Source organism: Watersipora subatra, chromosome 6 (genome assembly GCF_963576615.1).
Source record: "Watersipora subatra chromosome 6, tzWatSuba1.1, whole genome shotgun sequence".
In the NCBI taxonomy this organism is placed as follows: Eukaryota; Metazoa; Bryozoa; class Gymnolaemata; order Cheilostomatida; family Watersiporidae; genus Watersipora; species Watersipora subatra.
Window position 1 is genome coordinate 19,467,575 of NC_088713.1, and position 18,443 is coordinate 19,486,017.

General features: G+C 36.9%; 3 protein-coding genes across 3 annotated transcripts in view; 2 read left to right on the forward strand and 1 right to left on the reverse strand.

The window, feature by feature from the left end:
• The window catches only part of LOC137398867 (serine/threonine-protein phosphatase 6 catalytic subunit), a 41,795-nt gene that overhangs the window by 16,306 nt on the left and 7,046 nt on the right, over window positions 1-18,443 (forward strand). Inside the window, exon 9 of the mRNA XM_068085042.1 lies at window positions 18,139-18,202. Within this exon, the coding sequence (XP_067941143.1) occupies window positions 18,139-18,202 (64 nt within the window). The remainder of the gene's footprint in view (window positions 1-18,138; window positions 18,203-18,443) is intronic.
• Window positions 6,595-9,143, forward strand: LOC137398756 (uncharacterized). Its single transcript, XM_068084941.1, has 3 exons — window positions 6,595-6,678; window positions 7,541-8,730; window positions 8,933-9,143. Exons 1-2 carry the CDS (start codon window positions 6,595-6,597, stop codon window positions 8,723-8,725), a joined length of 1,269 nt encoding a protein of 422 aa, XP_067941042.1. The 3' UTR covers window positions 8,726-8,730; window positions 8,933-9,143.
• Window positions 10,212-11,456, reverse strand: LOC137398757 (uncharacterized). Its single transcript, XM_068084943.1, has 3 exons — window positions 11,276-11,456; window positions 10,793-10,993; window positions 10,212-10,683 (listed from the first exon to the last, which is right to left on the reverse strand). Exons 1-3 carry the CDS (start codon window positions 11,454-11,456, stop codon window positions 10,250-10,252), a joined length of 816 nt encoding a protein of 271 aa, XP_067941044.1. The 3' UTR covers window positions 10,212-10,249.

Consider the following 18,443-nt stretch of genomic DNA (forward strand, 5'->3'; position numbering starts at 1 on the left):
GGCAGGTTGCGTTCAGTTTGTTGCTTTCATATGAATCAATTTTATCTTTTTTGGATGTTCGTTACCTTCCGAAGTGTTTGCTGAACTCAATTTTTTTCTTCACTGCTAAACAACTTTTCTCGAAAATAGCGATATCCAAAACGAACTTTTAGCCCATGCGCACTGCACAGGTTGAAGTCTGAGGCAACTCGCGAATTAGTTCGCGTAACAACTTACCATTCGGAATGTATCTCATTTGTAAGTTGGGAAGTACTTTGTAATATTTTGTAGTATATGTAATAATTAGTATTTTAATTACCGTAATTTTCGGACTATTAGCCGCTACTTTTTTCTGACGATTTGAGCCATGCGGCTTATATAAGGGTGCGGCTATTCTGTAGCGTTTTCTTTCACCACTCGGGCGCATTAACCAGAATCTCCGGTTAGTGCGCCTCTAGCGGTGAAAGGAATTACGAAACAATGCCTAACGGTACTGTTCCGTTAGACACTAGGTTAAAAAGCGTCGGTTAATACGAAACAGTGCCGTCAGGCACTGTTTCGTTTTAAACAGCAAAGTTGCTGCCACATTAAAAAGCACCGTCCTGAGTTCTGGGGTCTATACAAAGTTGCGGCCCATCTATTGTTTTATTATCGTTTGTTGGAAAATAAAGCAGATGCGGCTTATATAGGGGTGCGGTTTATAGTCCGAAAAGTACGGTAGTCATAAACTTATCAATACATAACAATCATTAAATGATAGGTTGCAGTCCATTTTCGTTTTTGAAGGTTTCAAACGTACAAGTCAAGTTTTAGTTTTTCCTCTTTGGGTGTCAAAGAGAAATTCGAAACTTAATTGCCGGCCGGCACTCTCTTTCCTTTCTCATTATTGTCTTTGACCACTGTATGTGGACTTGTTTGTTGTGGTTTACGAAATACTGCCTGTATTCCGTGTAGCATGATGGTGTATTATTTAATTTTATTATATACAGTGAAACTCGGATAACTCAAACTTCAAGGGACCGAGCAAAAGTGTTCGAATTATCAGAGCGTTCAAGTTATCAGAGCACTGTCACAAGTCCATGTATTTACTTATTTATTAGTAGATACATGTACATATACAAACTATAATATAAATCAAAAGCACAAATGGCTTGTTTCAAATTAAATGCTTCTAATGTAAAGTTTAAAACGTTTTTATCAAAAAGTATAGAGATTTTTCTATCACTTGAGATTGGTTTGTTGTTTGAGGTGATGTTACTGCCAGGACATTTTTTAGATTGACATTGGCAAAACTTGATCGTTGCTGAAATGTTCAAAAGAAAAGACATCTTTTTTTTAGCGTTTTACCCGCGATCAATTTTGCCGATTTTTCTTGAAGTTTATGCAAAGATTACCTTACTTTACCTGGGATTCGTTAAGAGCAACACTCCGAGGAAGTTCAATTAAAAGTTTTACGAGGTTTTACGGTACATTGTAAATCACTCACGCTTTTTGAATGGATACTTATTGAATGTACACACGTATTCTGTGTTTAGGCCAAACGATGAATAATTTTTTTTAGCTAAGACAACGTATACGTTTAATTATAACAATTTTTAAGACGTTTTAAACATTCAACATTCCGACGTTGATTCAACACGGAATCAACGTCGGAAAACTATTCATCACGGGCTAGCCGGGTCACGCACTCAAGGATTTTCACCACGGAAATACAAAACAACAACAACATGCTGTTTTTGTTTTGTATGTGCGTGGCGAAAATCCTTGCGCGCGTGACCCGGTTAGCCGGGTCACGCGCGCAAGGATGACTACGTGCTATTCATCGTATAGCAGTATAAATCAAATTTCACCAAACCTTTAGAAAAGTCGTTGACAAAAATATTTTACCGATGGTGGTAATAGCGACGCTTATGAATTACGAAAAGTTGATGTTTACCTCTATGGCTTGGAATAAAGTGATTTTCTAAAGCGATAGCAACCGTTTCGGTAACCGTTGGGCATAAAACAGTTCGAATTAACAGTGTTGAGTTCGAGTTATATAGAGCCATTTATCATTGCGTGGGAACGGACCAAGCAAATCCATTCGAGTTAACCATGTGTTCGCTATATCCGAGGGCGAGTTATTCATGTTTCACTGTAGTTGGTTTCTTTTATTAAAATGAAACATGGGGTGTTTCTACACTCTATTATTTTGCATAAAAATATTTACTATAGTAAAAGCCATGTCTGTCTGTTCGTCACCTTGAGAAAAATGATTGCATCATTCGAGATTTGAACCCGCAACATCCAGCTTTGCTCCTTGGCGCGCCACCATCTACCTCACCCGAATACCTTCCACGATGTTACATTGATTGTGCCGATGATTATTCTCTCTGCTTTATTGGCTCACCTCATGATATCTCACAGCACTAGATACCTCCTGGGTACTAGGGTTAATCAAAATGAGGCTTAGGGAAGGGCTAATAATCACTATGTTTACATGATGCCCATCATGCGGATTCGAAGTTATGCACGATTTGTGTTACCGTGTTTATGGACATAAGAATTACGTGTTTCTATGAACATTAGCATGATGCGGATTGACTCCAGCACCTTGTTGAAAAAAGGTAAGAAATGGTGAGCTATAAGGTAATTATTAACGACGCAGTTAGCGACGCAATCATGTGAAACTCTATTGAGCAAGGATGACGGAAGTATTGAAAATGTTTAAAATTGAATATCTGGCGTGATATTTTATTGCGCATCATTCGCAAGTGCTGTTTCCATAATTTGCAAGCAGGATGGATTTGATAAAGTTTAGCGAATTGCAGAACTCGCTTAGATTGCAGATTTATGCCGGTTCCATGATGCTGTTAACCTGCGGATTGGCTCAAATTTGCGCATCATGGAAACAGTGAATGAAATGCTAGTACATTCCCCAGCCTATCTTTCTCTGCTAATAAAGTACTGCAGTAGTTGCTTTATATATTATTTGCTCTTTTGATATACAAACAAAGCAAAAACTTTGCAAAACACATTTTCAAATTTTGTGATTGATTGAAATCATATATACTAGCACCGTCCACAGTCTGGTAGGCGGAGAGAGATATTCAAGTGTGCTGATAAATCATGGATAGATATTACTCATGCGTAGCTTATTGCAGTCGCATGTGTTAGAGCAGGGGTGTCAAACTCAATTGTAAAAGGGGCCAAAATTCAAAACATACTTTAGGTCGTGGCCAAACAGGATAAACATTTATTTAACACGCTAAAACTGAATGCTTTTGGAACATAAATACAAATAAAAACAGACAGGAATATTATTCTGAAACAAACTGAAACTGTAAAGGTTGACTTGCAACAAAATTTATATTACAGTTATTTGGTATCTTAAGATTCACCTTGTCTTACTCTGCTGTGTTGTAGGTACAAAATGTGTGGAAATGTGATCACAAGCTCTTAAAAGCTCAAAAATGAACAGTTAATCGCAGCCACACGAAACAGTTAAAAAAAGTGGTTGTAGGCTGGAGTCCCATATTTTGACGACGTATTCAACTCGACAGGGTTATTGTTTGGACACATAATGTTATCACGTGAAATCAAATGCCAATTAAAGGCTCAATATAAAACATCTCGTAGCACTAGTTTATGAAAAACACTTTCGGCTTTTCCAGAAAGCCCCTATCAAATATAGATGCTCACTACTTAAAAGTTTCGTTTCAGCTCGATCTAATCATCTAGTCGTAATCTGATTATGTGACCCATATTTCCGCTATATGGTGCGAACAATCTCTGCAGCATTTGTCGACTATCACAGGTGACCAACAGGCTCCTCATGTTTATCAGAGGATGATATGCACCCCTCGAGCTAAGGTTAAAAAATTAAACTGATTTTTAGGCTAGGTTTTGAGATATCTGTGCTCAAAGTGACAGCATTACAATAATAATAAAATAGACGCGTAAGGTTTCACTTGGCTTTCACAGATGGTTTCATTGAATACGTGGAGTATATTTGTGAAAATATTTCGACGAATGACGTTGCATTAACGTGTAAACAGAAACACATTGTGTTCAACTACGTCACATTCGAGCCGTTTTGAGAGGGATTCCAACCTATGGTCGTTTTCATGATGGCTACGATCAGCTGTTCGTTTTTGAGCTTTTAAGAGCTTGTAATCACATTTCTACATATTTTGCACCTACAACACAGCAGAGTAAGACATGGTGAATCTTTTGATACAAAATAACTGTAATGTGAATTTTGTTGCAAGTCAACCTTTAAACTACTTCTATTTATTTTTTGCTTTTCATAAAAACATCTTGTTGTAAAAAATTCAAATTTCTTTGCTCCTATGTCAATGTATATACAAAATAAACTTAAATATCCCAAAAAGATTTGACTCACCTTAAAAATATCCCCTATCAATATTATACAAGTTAGAAATATGAACACACTAAAAACATGGAAATATACATAAAATGTATGCGGTTCAGCAATAACAATTTAAATCATTCTGTTTTCTTTGCTCTTATGACTTTGATCTGATTATATGATCTGACCGAAACAACAAATTAATTTACGTTCAGTGTAATTTCTTGTGTTGTGGAGGTTCTCAGAATAGAAAGCAGCGCTCATCAGGCTAACTGCTATAGACCTGCAACAACCCTCAAAGTATGCATAAATGCAATCAATTGTAAGCATCAAAATCTACATAAATACAGTGAAACTCGGATAACTCAAACTTCAAGGGACCGAGCAAAAGTGTTCGAATTATCAGAGCGTTCAAGTTATCAGAGCACTGTCACAAGTCCATATATTTACTTATTTATTAGTAGATACATGTACATATACAAACTATAATATAAATCAAAAGCACAAATGGCTTGTTTCAAATTAAATGCTTCTAATGTAAATTTTAAAACGTTTTTATCAAAAAGTATAGAAATTTTTCTATCACTTGAGATTGGTTTGTTGTTTGAGGTGATGTTATTGCCAGGACGTTTTTTAGATTGACATTGGCAAAACTTGATCGTTGCTGAAATGCTCAAAAGAAAAGACATCTTTTTTTTAGCGTTTTACCCACGATCAATTTTGCCGATTTTTCTTGAAGTTTATGCAAAGATTACCTTACTTTACCTGGGATTCATTAAGAGCAACACTCCGAGGAAGTTCAATTAAAAGTTTTACGAGGTTTTACGGTACATTGTATATCACTCACGCTTTTTGAATGGATACTTATTGAATGTACACACGTATTCTGTGTTTAGGTCAAACGATGAATAGTTTTTTTAGCTAAGACAACGCATACGTTTAATTACTTACAACAATTTTTAAGACGTTTTCAACATTCCGACGTTGATTCAACACGGAATCAACGTCGGAAAACTATTCATCACGGGCTAGCCGGGTCACGCACTCAAGGATTTTCGCCACGCAAATACAAAACAAAAACAACATGCTGTTTTTGTTTTGTATGTGCGGGGCGAAAATCCTTGCGCGCGTGACCCGGCTAGCCCGTGCTATTCATCGTATAGCAGGATAAATCAAATTTCACCAAACCTTTAGAAAAGTCGTTGACAAAAATATTTTGCCGATGGAGGTAATAACGACGCTTATGAATTACGAAAAGTTGAGGTTTACCTCTATGGCTTGGAATAAAGTGATTTTCTAAAGCGATAGCAACCGTTTCGGTAGCCGTTGGGGAAAAACAGTTCGTTATAACAGTGTTGAGTTCGAGTTATATAGAGCCATTTATCATTGCGTGGGAACAGACCAAGCAAATCCATTCGAGTTAACCATGTGTTCGCTATATCCGAGGGCGAGTTATCCATGTTTCACCGTATATTGTTTATGGTTCATGGTAGGCAAAACTTTTTCTTTATTTAACGAACGATATAAAACTCATGACACTACAGATTTCTGTAAGGGACATTGACAGAACAAGAGCTATCATTTCTTTATTGCAAGAGCTTTTGTTCTGTCAATATGTCCATGGCAGTAATCTTTCACAACTGATTCTATATCTATTTCAACATCTTTATATATGTATAATATTACAAGATTATTTAGACAGCCTGCCCCATGGTGCTCCTCATCAATGTTTTGATTCGCTTCAATGCAGAAAAGGATCACTCACTGCATTAGTGGCAGGCGAAACTAATACTAGATAAGTGAGCCTCTCCACCTCGTCGCTAGTTGCATTAGACTAGCGATGAAGTGGAGTGATGAGCTAAGCGCGATGAAGCGAGAGTGATGAACCGAGCAATGAACTAATTCAAGCTAATTTACTAGCAACTAGCGTAAAGGTGCGTTTACACCAGGCCGATTTGTCGGAGTTGTTTCAACTCCGACGAAATCTGAGTTGGAACCGCTTCTAGTCTGTCTACGATTTGAAATACGTTTTTGCAGAGGCTTTTACACCGGACCAACTCCAACTCCGATTATACAAAATGGGTCACTATTTTAACCAATTAAATACAACATCGATACCTAATCCATTTTGAGCGCTTATCACCATAAACGGAAACGATAACCTTGCCATTGATTCATAGCACGCCCACACAGCTTCAACTTACCATAATTCTTATAGTAACAATAGTAATAATTTAGTTCGTCAAAAGTAATTTTTTTCAAGGATGGAACAAGACAACGACGATTTACTACTATGTTGTGCTGCAGCTGCAGCCGTTATAATTTTAGATGAAGTCGAAGAAAAACAGGTACGTGCGCATATTTTAATTTGGATATACATTGTATAGTCAATTATTTAAGCTATTCATATTGTTAACATTTAATTTAACAATATTGTTTACGGTTTTTCATCAATGTTTCAATTTACATAATTTTATTAATTGTCACTGTACCCGGTTAGACAAACCGTTAGAAAAAATATTGCTAATATTTATCGAAATATCACTATATCTTAGTAAATCCACCATTGCATTTCCCTCTGACAGTTTCTATATTCGACAGTACCCTAACAAGGCAATCTACTTTTAAACTACTTGGCTTTGTCATCAACCAGACCACATCTCATTCATGTCAAATAACATCATCTAACCTACGTTTATTTTATAACATTCGTCATCTTATGAACTTTGATATTGCCAAACTATATTACTATAATTTTATCCATTCTTATCTTATATATGGCCTACATGTGTTCTACCCTACAACACCTGTAAAATCTTTTAAAACCAAACTCAAACTACACCTACTATTCTCTGACCAATAATACCATTAACCATCTAGTCTTACCTATTTTAACATTATACGTTGGTTGTTTTCATAACTAGAAATTTGTTGTCATAGATATGCATAACTATTTTCACGGAGTTTTTTGTTTGTCCAATTTTTGTTTAAACAATACTTTTTGTTGTACATTGCTTTTTAGTTAGTTTACTAGCTGTGGTACCTTGTGGAAAACATATTGTAAAATATGACTATTGATTATCACAATAAAGGTTGCTCATATATATATATATATATTGCCTATTAATTTTCGGGAAAATCTTTCCTCGGTTTGTGACCCAAACCGACTTTTCACATGATTGTACTACTGCATGTTCTGTATATTTGTAGGAAGATTTGAGAAAGGGTAAACCATGGGTCGGTCCAATTACTGGATCACGTACCATACATGGTGCTTTTTATTCAACTGTGCCCAAGCTAATCGATGCTACTGGCGATGACAAGCTACCGTCCAACCGGGTTGGCACGTTCCAAAATTATTTCCGATTGTCTAAAGAAGAGTTTTGCTTAGTTTTATCGAAAGTGGAGCTAGAAATAAAGAAGCTAGATACCCACTATAGAGAAGCTATTACTGCCGAAGAAAGATTGATGGTAACACTGAGATATTTAGCTACCGGCTCTAGTTTAACTCAACTGCATTATGAATGGTATATCTCAGTTGCAAGCTTATCACAAATAATTTCCGAGACTTCAAGAGCAATATACAATTGTTTAAAAGACGACTTTATTAAAACTCCGTCTAGTGTGCAAGAATGGCTCAACATCTCGACTGATTTGGAAGAGAAATGGAATTTCCCAAATGCCATTGGTGCCCTTGACGGCAAACATGTGATGATGAACAAGCCTTGGCGTGCTGGGTCTGAGTACCATAACTACAAGGGACAGGAATCAATTATCTTGCTGGCTATGTGTGACGCCAATTACTCTTTTACGTATGTTGATGTTGGGGCACAAGGTCGAGCTTCAGATGGAGGTGTTTTTGAAGTCAGTACGCTGCAGGCATCATTGACCAGCAATAATATTAACGTACCGCCTGCCCGCTTGCTGCCAGGGTGTAAAGAACCTTTACCTTATGTAATACTAGCCGATGAGGCCTTTCCTTTAAAATCTCACTTGATGCGACCATACCCGAAAAGGGTTTTGACAGATGAGAGAAGAATTTTTAATTACCGGTTGTCACGGGTTAGAAGACTAATTGAAAACTCATTTGGAATTCTCTCTTCGACATGGCGAATTTTACTTCGTCGCATTGACCTTCAGCCAGATAAAACTAGAACCATTGTATTGGCTTGCTGCGCTCTGCACAATCTGATTCGTAGTTCTTGCCATCCTCCTGAAGGAACAGTGCCACCATTACCTCGAGAACCGTCTAATCTAGCAGACACTATACCTAGTGTTGAAGCTCGACCCGTTAGACCAACTGAAGCTGCTAAGATGGTTCGGGAACAGTATTGTGATTATCTCAACAAAGATGGAGCAGTCTGGTGGCAGAGAGGGTACGCATTGTTACAATGATACAGGTGAGCTTGATTTTAAAGCATTTTATAACTAGGCTGCTTGAAATTCATCTCTTGTGTTCTGACATTTCTCATCAGCAATTTGTGTGCAGGGATACAAATAATTGCAATAATTTCAAAATTTTTCACACGGTTCACCTGTAGTTTGGTGAGCATATTTAAGACTGTCTCTTGCAGTAGTGAATGAGAATTACCTATGTTTTAGATCTGTCAAGCAATGGTAACGCAGTCATGGATTGATGAGTTATTATATTCGATGTACATCAACCAACACTACAAGAGCTCATTTTTTATGGAAGCAATTACGGTGTTTGCCATCTACCGTACAGCAGTTAACATTTTGCTCAATGGTACAGACAGTTTGTAAAGTGCATGTTTATTGAATATTTGAGTCCTATTGATCTGTGTAAAAATATTATCACACACTTATGACATATACAGTGGTGTGCAAAATAAACTGGGCCACGTTTCTAAAAAACTAAAAATCTCATTTACAAACTTTGTCATCCACTGTAAATATAGTCTGTAAACTATGGCGCCTTACAGTGCCTCGCCTTGCGCGTTCACAACTCGAGTTGATCAACTTGAGTTGCACAACTCGAGTTGTGAACGCGCAACACGACTTTTCAAAAGTAAGGTGCAATATACTGGTATTACGGTAGCATAACCGTAGATCTAGTTATATTAACAATGGTACATCAATAGGCACCCGTTAGCTAATAGAAATTAAACTGTATGTACTGTAAAACTAGAGCTAATAGCGAATTATTAGAATTATACTGTGCCGAGTTTGCAACTCGAGTTGTACAACTCGAGTTTGTAAATATAACTCGAGTTGTACAACTCGAGTTGCACAACTCGAGTTGCAAACTCGGCACAGTATAATTCTAATAATTCGCTATTAGCTCTAGTTTTACAGTACATACAGTTTAATTTCTATTAGCTAACGGGTGCCTATTGATGTACCATTGTTAATATAACTAGATCTACGGTTATGCTACCGTAATACCGATATATTGCACCTTACTTTTGAAAAGTCGCGTTGCGTGTTCACAACTCGAGTTGTGCAACTCGAGTTGTACAACTCGAGTTGTGAACGCGCAAGGCGAGGCACTGTAAGGCGCCATAGTAAACTTAGTCCATGGCCATAAATTATATGTTGAATTACTCCTATTTTTGTCCTTGTTTCACATATATAAACAAAGCAGCTGTTAGATTATATTTTTTAATAATTATGTAGGCTGAATTCTGATCATTTCAATTTTTTGAAATGTTGCAAATTAAAAAAATGAAATGTTCAGATTTTAGCCTACATAGTTATTTAAATACATAATTTTATAAACTGTTTGATTTACATATTTAAAATAAGGACAAAAAGGGATACATTCAATATATAATATATGGTTATGGACCAAATGAACAGTAGGTAACCATGTTGTACATGAGAAGTTTAGTATTCCCATAAAAAAGGTATATATATGCAGAAAATATAAGTTTATGATTATATGAAAACTTGTTAGTACTATAATATTAAATAGCTCGGATCAGTGTCCGCTTCGGTTGATTGGCCATATATAGGTGCCGGTGGTTGCTCTTGAAACCGAGCTTCATGAAGAATTTGTTGAATCTTCAACAATGTGGTCGAGGCTACTTGTTTATTTGAGATTTGGCGGAGCTGCTCAGCAATCATCTTGCCAGCATAGTCATACTCATCCAATTTTGGGTTCCTACTCTCCTGCACTGTCATCATAGTGTCTGTTATCGCTTTTAAGGTTTTAGCTCTGGTTTCTTCAGACTCCGCCCTCTTGCGCTTGAGCGACCGGGATGGCTGAACTGCAGTTTCAGGCGCACTATCACCATTCATTTCCTCGAGACTGGGAGACGAGGCAATTGGTACAGCTAACACTGCTGAATCGGATTTATTCATGTCAGCTTGACTGGCTGAGTCTGTGGGTGCTGAAAAAGATGACGAATATGAGTTAGTTGTCGATTTGTCATACAGTAGCGTGGGTATTGTTACATGTACCATGTACAAATAATAAAACTCTCTATATGAACTACGTACCTTCACTAGGCATCTCAATACTCGACTCAGTCTGATTGACATGCACCGTCGCTGCTAGAAACATTAGGCTGGTGTAGTATGGCCAAGAAGGTTGATAAGTATCTCCAGCCCCTGCACCTGACCTCTGGGAACTGAGGACTTTTTTGTATTCTTTAAGCCAGTACGTGCGTAGCCCTTGATACTTGGCTTTGACAATTTGAACTAAAATGAGACAAAAAACTAAATAAATAATTAACACATTGAATTCTTGTGTAGGTAAACCAACGAGAGTGATCTCTAATAAAACCATCAGCATTGATGAAAATAGGTTGCAGTTTGACGAGGGTTCAAATAAAAGCGATCATTATTAAATTTGTTGTAATAAACAAACTATTAACATAAACATTAATAATTTTTAATTACTACATGTTTACTACCTTTGCTAGATCAGCTGTTTACACAATAGATAACACTACACTGCGCACTATTGCTAGACCTACTAACCTGTACTGTTCAGCGACTTGGCTAAATCCACATACTGTCCTTGAGCCCGTGAAAAATGCTCCGGATGCGTATGGTTCCATATGTAGAACCGTGGCTGTAACTCTGTGATTAACTGCTCAGAGCTCAGTGTTTTCAATGCTAATTTTAACTGATCTTTAGGAACAACGGAATAAACAGCCATGTTTTATGATTGCTACGATTGCTAATGATATTACCCGCGCAATTGCGAAGTTTTGCAATTTTACGAGATATGATTGGTCAATTTATTGTTTCACTCCGACAAGGACGGCCGTCAAAATCGGACCAACATAGTATGTAGCATTTCACCGATTTTGTGTCTTTGACGGAGACGATACAGTTTTTACAACCGATTTGCCTTTTACACCAGGCCGATTTTGTCGGAGTTGAAACAACTCCGACAAATCGGCCTGGTGTAAACGCACCTTTAGTTGCTAGTTGTTGGAAATTCCAAGTAAATGCGCCTAGACTGCAATTCTTAGTACTTAGCCGCTAAAAATCATTGAAAAGTTGGAGCGGTTCAGCCGCCCAAACGCTCCAGGGAATACAGGCCTGTCAGCGCTTCATATCAATGGGCCATGGATAGCAATAATGTAAAATGATTTTGCGGGCCAGATAAGATTGCAAGGCTGGCCGGATGTGGCCCGCGGGCCGTGAGTTTGACACCTGTGTGTTAGAGTGTCAGTCTACAGCGCTAAAAGTCTCGAGCTTGCATCTCGTACATGCAATCTCCGTTCCCAACCTTCCGACCGTAGATACGGACAAACAGGCAGGGTTCTTAGTGGAGCAAAGAGTGTTTGTGATACAAAGAGATTGTTTCAAAATTTGGACAATGTTCTTCTTGAAAGTGGTAGCCGAAAGCAGAGATCCGATTTGTACTCGCTTTCTTTGACAAGGTTTTTAGTCCCTAACCTCTTGGGTTTCAACTTAAGTATGTTTAAAACAAACAAATAAAGTAATGAAAATGCCGTGAAGTAAATTTGATAGAATGGACAATATGTTAATTTTGGGTGACTTGGAGACAAGTGATATAATAATTAGTGGTAAGCCAGGAGATGCCCAAAATTTTTTTGGTTTTTAATCATATAGTCTGCTGGTTGGTGTGCAAGAGGATGGTTCTCATGAACTGGATAAAGCTTCAAAACCTAATATTATTAGCGACTTGGGGGAAGGCACGAAGCATCTACATGTTCACTTGAAGTTTGGATTAAATCGTCCAAAATTGTTGAAAAACATAGTGTTTAAACAGACTAACAAACACACACATAATGACAAAGTGGGATTTATTATTAGCAATGATATGATTTGTTGTTAGGTAACATAGTCTATACAGCCGCTCAATGTTTACTCCCAAACTCTGGTCCCAAAGTGAATTGATTTATGCTGAAGATGAGATTGATGTATACATTAGTGCTGGGCACGACTACTTCTTGGCCAACGAGTTTAGACTCGTCCCCTTCCGTTCGAGTTTTTCGAGTATCGGGTAGCTGGTAGTGCTTGGCACGAGTACTTCTTGGCCAACGGGTTTTTCGGGTATCGGGTTTGTTGATACCGGCTTTATGTCTAAAATTTCCAAACATCAGACATATTTTAAAATTTACAATGCAATTATAATTCTATTCAATTTATTTATTGGTTTTTACTATTTTCTAACGACCAATATTCGTGCTCGCAGTCTTAACTCTTTGAAGTTTGAACCCCAACTGTCAGATTTCAGGCATGGCATAGGGTGTGTCAGAATCTCTATCGGCCGGAATTCCGGCATTCACATGGCTTTGTTAACAAAGCCATTTCTAAGTAACAGTGTAAATCAATCAAATTAATTTTTGCACAAGGTATTAGACCAGAAATTTCACTTCCATTTGTAACAGTTTTCAAATATCTTTACCTACTTCCTTCGTTTTAATAACAAATTTTATTTGAACGATATCGCAAAATAACTGACTCGACTCATTTTGTTGGTAGGTCATGAATGATTGTTATGCAAATAAAGAACTTTATAATACTAATTACAATTTTCCAGTATATTTTGAGTCATAAAATAAGGATGAACATATGCTCAATGGATATGATGCTATTGTAAATGTTTTTACAACTTTTTTAAAATCGTACAAACTTTTATAGTTTTAGCCCGAATAATGGTAAAGTACTGTTTTTTCCTGTTTGATGACGTTTGCTGCGGGTTGCCCGACTTTTTTACTAGTGTTTTATCAAATATCATTGTATTATGAGCTCGCTCAAATATATATTTAATAAAAGATTAAAAACTTCGAATTGTTGGACAGATTTCCCGGGGTTACTGACACACAATGACAAAAAAGGCCAGGGTTTAAAGGGTTAACAGGCGGGTTATTAAACAGTCTTTAGAGAGCAGAGCGGAATAAACCGAGTTTTTGTCCACTCAACTCGATGGATCCGTGTAACAAAACCCGAACTCGCAAGTCAAAACCCGAACCCGCAAGTCAAAACCTGAACCCGCAAGATCGCAATGCTCAAAATCTCTATTACCCGATACTCGAGAGAAGATAAACCTGCGAGTCCAACGAGTTTTATTACCCGTGCCCAGCACTAGTATACAGTACTGCTCTTGGTATTGCATCGGCCTGTGTGGTTTGGGCATTCAAATGGATTTAGACAAAATGATCCTATTCTCTTCATATTCTGACATCTGATCAGTGTATCAATCATGTCATATATTTTGTTTTATTTTTTATCTTTTGAAATGTCTGATAAACCAAAAAATACATTAAATAAGAACAGAAAAGGGTATTATTACCAGCTTTTTTTAATCACCTCATCGCTGATCGTATTAGCACCTAATTATTTATTATTAGTAACTAATTTCTGATTACTTCAGTTGGTTCAGAAAGTAGATATCTTTTATAGCCGGTTAAATATAACTCGGCTCTGAGCACCCAGATCTGTATTATCAATTTCAGCTATTGTAATTTATCAGCAAAGGTTTAAATGACTTTCGTATTTGCTGTCGACAACAGTTATAGAAAAAACAAAGATTTTGAAATTTGCATTATGTTACTGACCTTTGTTACTAATATAGATGCACTTCATGTTTTCAAGTCATGTTTATATTTATTCTCGATGTAATTTTTCGCCATAGGAACAAGACAAAAATCTCTCTAAATACATATTATATTTAGTCCAAGCGGCTGTGGTCTAGAACACCTCACCTGCAAACTACAGGTTGTCCCTCAATTCTTAAAAAGTTACAAATACTAACAGGGATAGTATCCAACCTTTAGTTCCTCTCCATAGCTGGGCATATCTCCAGTCGTCGAGGTTTCCTTTTTATTGGGTTCTAACATGTTCAGACAATATTACAGAACCATTGTTTGTACAACAATGCTTTGAACACTCACATCCTCTGCTTGCAGTAGGCTAAAGCCTGGTTCCCATATATTCTGCAAAGCACCAGCGACAGCACCGCAGGCTAATGCCATGAAATGTGAACCTACACGCCGAGTACCACCGGTAAGGGCCGGTGGTCAACGTAAGAGTTTAGCACTGATCAAATTTCGTGAAGAGCCGCAGGCAAAACCTTCCCAAAATGCACTGTACAGGCGAAGGTCCCTATTATCGAAACGGCACGACAAGCGAACATTTTATTCGGTTATTACTTATTAGCGATGCAGCTTTATGGGAACAGAAGCCGCCTCGCAAGCGTTTTGATGCGCAAGATTACCGCCGGAGTCTCGCAATCGATATGGGAACCAGGCCTAAGACAACATCGTACTCGATCTTTGAGGGATTGCTCGCATGCATTTACCTCAAGTTGGTGTCTGGAAATTGAAGTATTGGCAGTCAGTGTCCATGTCTGATGGTACCTGTTCAGTAGGTCATCGTTGCAATATAGTGACAAAACTTATTGCATTAGCTGTAACCAGCAATTTTTGTCTTTGAAATTAATGGAAAGTTCATTCCATAAAACTGATTTCTTAAATTTTTCTGCTCAAAGCAAAAGTGGAGTAGAGAAATGCTGAATGACTTCAGATAACAGCAACAAAAACATTGTAGAAAAGTTTTGCAATGCTCGGCCTCACTTTGCTAAAATAATCCCTGATTGGTATGTTTCAAGTGTTGGTTTTCTCCCTGGTTCTAGCTGTCAATTTCTAAGAGGGGACAACCTACCCTACAGGATGAATTTATTCGCGGAGTTATATTTCGCGAAAATTGTCTTTTCATGCATATTCGCGGATGAATTTATTCGCGGCTGAAAACTGCCACTCTCTAGGAAAAGTTAACTCTATTGCGGCTAGTAATAGAGTTATTCCTACGCATGCGCACACCGCGTGTTCTGGTTTATATTTAGCTTACAACTGCGAGGCGATCATGCTAAGCTACGGTAAACAATTTTTGCTGTGTCCAGAGGTTTTCACGAATATTCATCGCTTTGGAGGCCTTTGATAAGCCAACAACTTGTGGTAAGTAATGAGTTTTTCACATTTACTAAATTAGTTGAATTTTACTTTGGTTCTTCGGTAAAACGCAATACTTATTTTTTCCATCCCTACCGCTTCATTATTTGTTTTAGTGTGAGAGAGATTTTTCATCATACACCGAAGAACAATGATTGCAAGGGTGGTAGATGTCATTCTTAGAAGATCACCAATCATTCAGGGAGGTCTGGAAATTGAGGTTGAAGTGACCGCAGCTACTTACGAGGAGGATATATGTTTTTAAAAAAGGAACAAAAACGCCTTTACGAGCACAAATCTTTGGCCAACCGGCAGAACTTTGCAATAGTAAGCCACTAGGAGACTTCTGATGATAACTTCCTTACCAGTCATGTAGTAGTGAGAGAATCGCCTTTAACATCTACCCAAGACAGTGACAGCGATATAGAGCTGCTATTACCACAATAACTAATCAGAGAGCACCATTACATGCTAGTATTCACTTATCAAGAGTATCAGTTAAATTTTATTGCTAGACAACCACCATATGGACTAATCTGTTTATATTTACTCCGTTCATCGTTTGTAAAATTTTATTTGTATTTGAAATATTTTATTTGTACACTCAAGTTTGTAATAAATTATAATATATCTATACATGAAATAAAATATATAATTTAATCATGTTTGCTGCAGCGATATCAAGGAGTTGTTGTCGATGAAGGGGTCTAGGTTGACTGGTTGCTTCTCTGCCAATATTCCTGCCTTGATGAATAGTACTACTTGTCTCTAGTTTTCGTAATCGGAGTAGGTTGTTTCATTCTCAATCTGCAGTAAACACAAAAAAGTAAGTAAGTACAAAAACAATAGCTGAAGTATTTAATGAAAGCGATCAGTTTTTAAACAAAAGAATTAACTAATGCAGTTAATTATGGAAAAAGGTATCTGCACTGCAAATCAAATACGTACCATATTGTCCAGATCAGAATCATGATCATCCTCGACTTCGGTATTAGAGATTGATGGAGTTGATTTTAATGTAAAAAGACTAGGAGAGCATTTTTGCGATGCTGAAGCCATGCCGAATAACTTGTGAAAACCTTGAATTATTTTGTAAAGTTTGATGTAATGGCAATAAAGCTCGAAGCCTGGCGATGATTTTAAAGAAGTTTTGGAACTCGGCTACGTTTAGTACTTCTGCCTAACGGCTATTTTCGCGATGACGCCATTCTGCATATGTTGTGACAACCTCGAATAATTTTGTAAATAAATGTGATGCATTGGCAATGGTGTTAGCTCAAAGCTCAGGTAATGATTTTAAAAATGTTTTGGAACTCAATTACGTTTAGTATTTATATTAACAACTAGGCTAGCAACTAGTTTTCAATTTGATGCAGTAGTTATGTTCTCTTGTGATTAAAAATAGAACTAATTATTCACGGACTTTAATAATTCGTGGGATTGACTGTTCGCGAAATCGCAAATTTTTATGACTAACGAATATTTTCATCCTGTAGGGTATTAAGGTTTTCGGTTGCTGAAAAAAAACACTGGTTTTGAGTTTAAGATCATTAGTTTGGCAGCTTTTAAATTGTAGTACGATATACAGTAGATGCACCTACGATGTGAATAATCTGTTCCAAGAATATTTGTTGTAGCGATTTTACGTTACACAATTTGTTAAATAGATGTAACTAACCTAATCCATTCCAAGATCTTCCCAGTCTCACCATTTGGCCTTTCAGAGAGGAAAACATGACTTTTAATCTAATGGCTGAACAGTAACTGTAGTATTATTGGTTTGTATCGACAGATTTTCCCTTTTTCTTATCATGGTCACGTAGTTAAGTCTTCGTGTTTATGGCACTTTTACCTTAAGTTAAGGGGAGAGCACACTTTCCATGCCAAGTTCGCCTCTTTTTCGCCACAGGAAGGTCTATGCTGTGAAGAAAAAGCATGGTATAAAGTAAAACAAAGTAAAGTAAACAAATATAATAAGTACCCTCAACACCGTTTTCTCTCCGAAGTACGGCAATAGAAAAAATGATACTTTTAAGGCTAACAATGGGTCTCTCATTATTCAAATCGAATGGGAGAACTTGCTCCAACTTGACGCTTTACATTATGTTGAATTATTTAAGTGATATGAAGCAAAAACTTCACATCCATTCCTTATGTTCAATAGAATTTATAAAACAGAAAGTATAAAATCTTAATAAAATTATTTATTATAATAAATTAATAATATTAATTAATATTGATTTTTAATAAATAAAATATGTATTTATTAAAAATAAATGTGTTTATTTTTGAAGTTATTTTTAATAAATAAAATATCAAGTTTATAGTAGTGTCTACTGTACTGTTTCATCATTTCGTTCACCACCAGACCCTTGCTGCTGTTATGCTGAAATCCTCTCTTATCTTTTGAAGGGTACAAGTACATGTTCTCTGACAAGCTTGTTACAGTCTGGTCTGCTCCCAACTACTGTTACAGGTATGTATGATATTCACTAGTTACTTACAAGGTACTTAGGCTACAGATTGTGAGGTATGCAATACCATAAATATAATGGTATTGTAAGTAATGGTTAAGCATTATTGGAATGTGTACTTGACATACTATGATGTTATCAGGTGTCTTTAGCTTTACTGTTTGTCTAGAATACTAGAGGGCCATGCAAGATGCCTTATATACGCGTATATTATGTAGGCTATACTATTATTATACATTGTTG

Coding starts and splice junctions, on each gene's coding strand:
- LOC137398756 (XM_068084941.1), top strand. CDS start 6,595: ATGGAACAAGACAACGACGATTTACTACTATGTTGTGCTGCAGCTGCA. Junction 6,679..7,540: donor ATGAAGTCGAAGAAAAACAG/GTACGTGCGCAT, acceptor GTATATTTGTAG/GAAGATTTGAGAAAGGGTAA.
- LOC137398757 (XM_068084943.1), bottom strand. CDS start 11,456: ATGGCTGTTTATTCCGTTGTTCCTAAAGATCAGTTAAAATTAGCATTG. Junction 10,994..11,275: donor CAAGTCGCTGAACAGTACAG/GTTAGTAGGTCT, acceptor GTCTCATTTTAG/TTCAAATTGTCAAAGCCAAG. Junction 10,684..10,792: donor TATTGAGATGCCTAGTGAAG/GTACGTAGTTCA, acceptor CATCTTTTTCAG/CACCCACAGACTCAGCCAGT.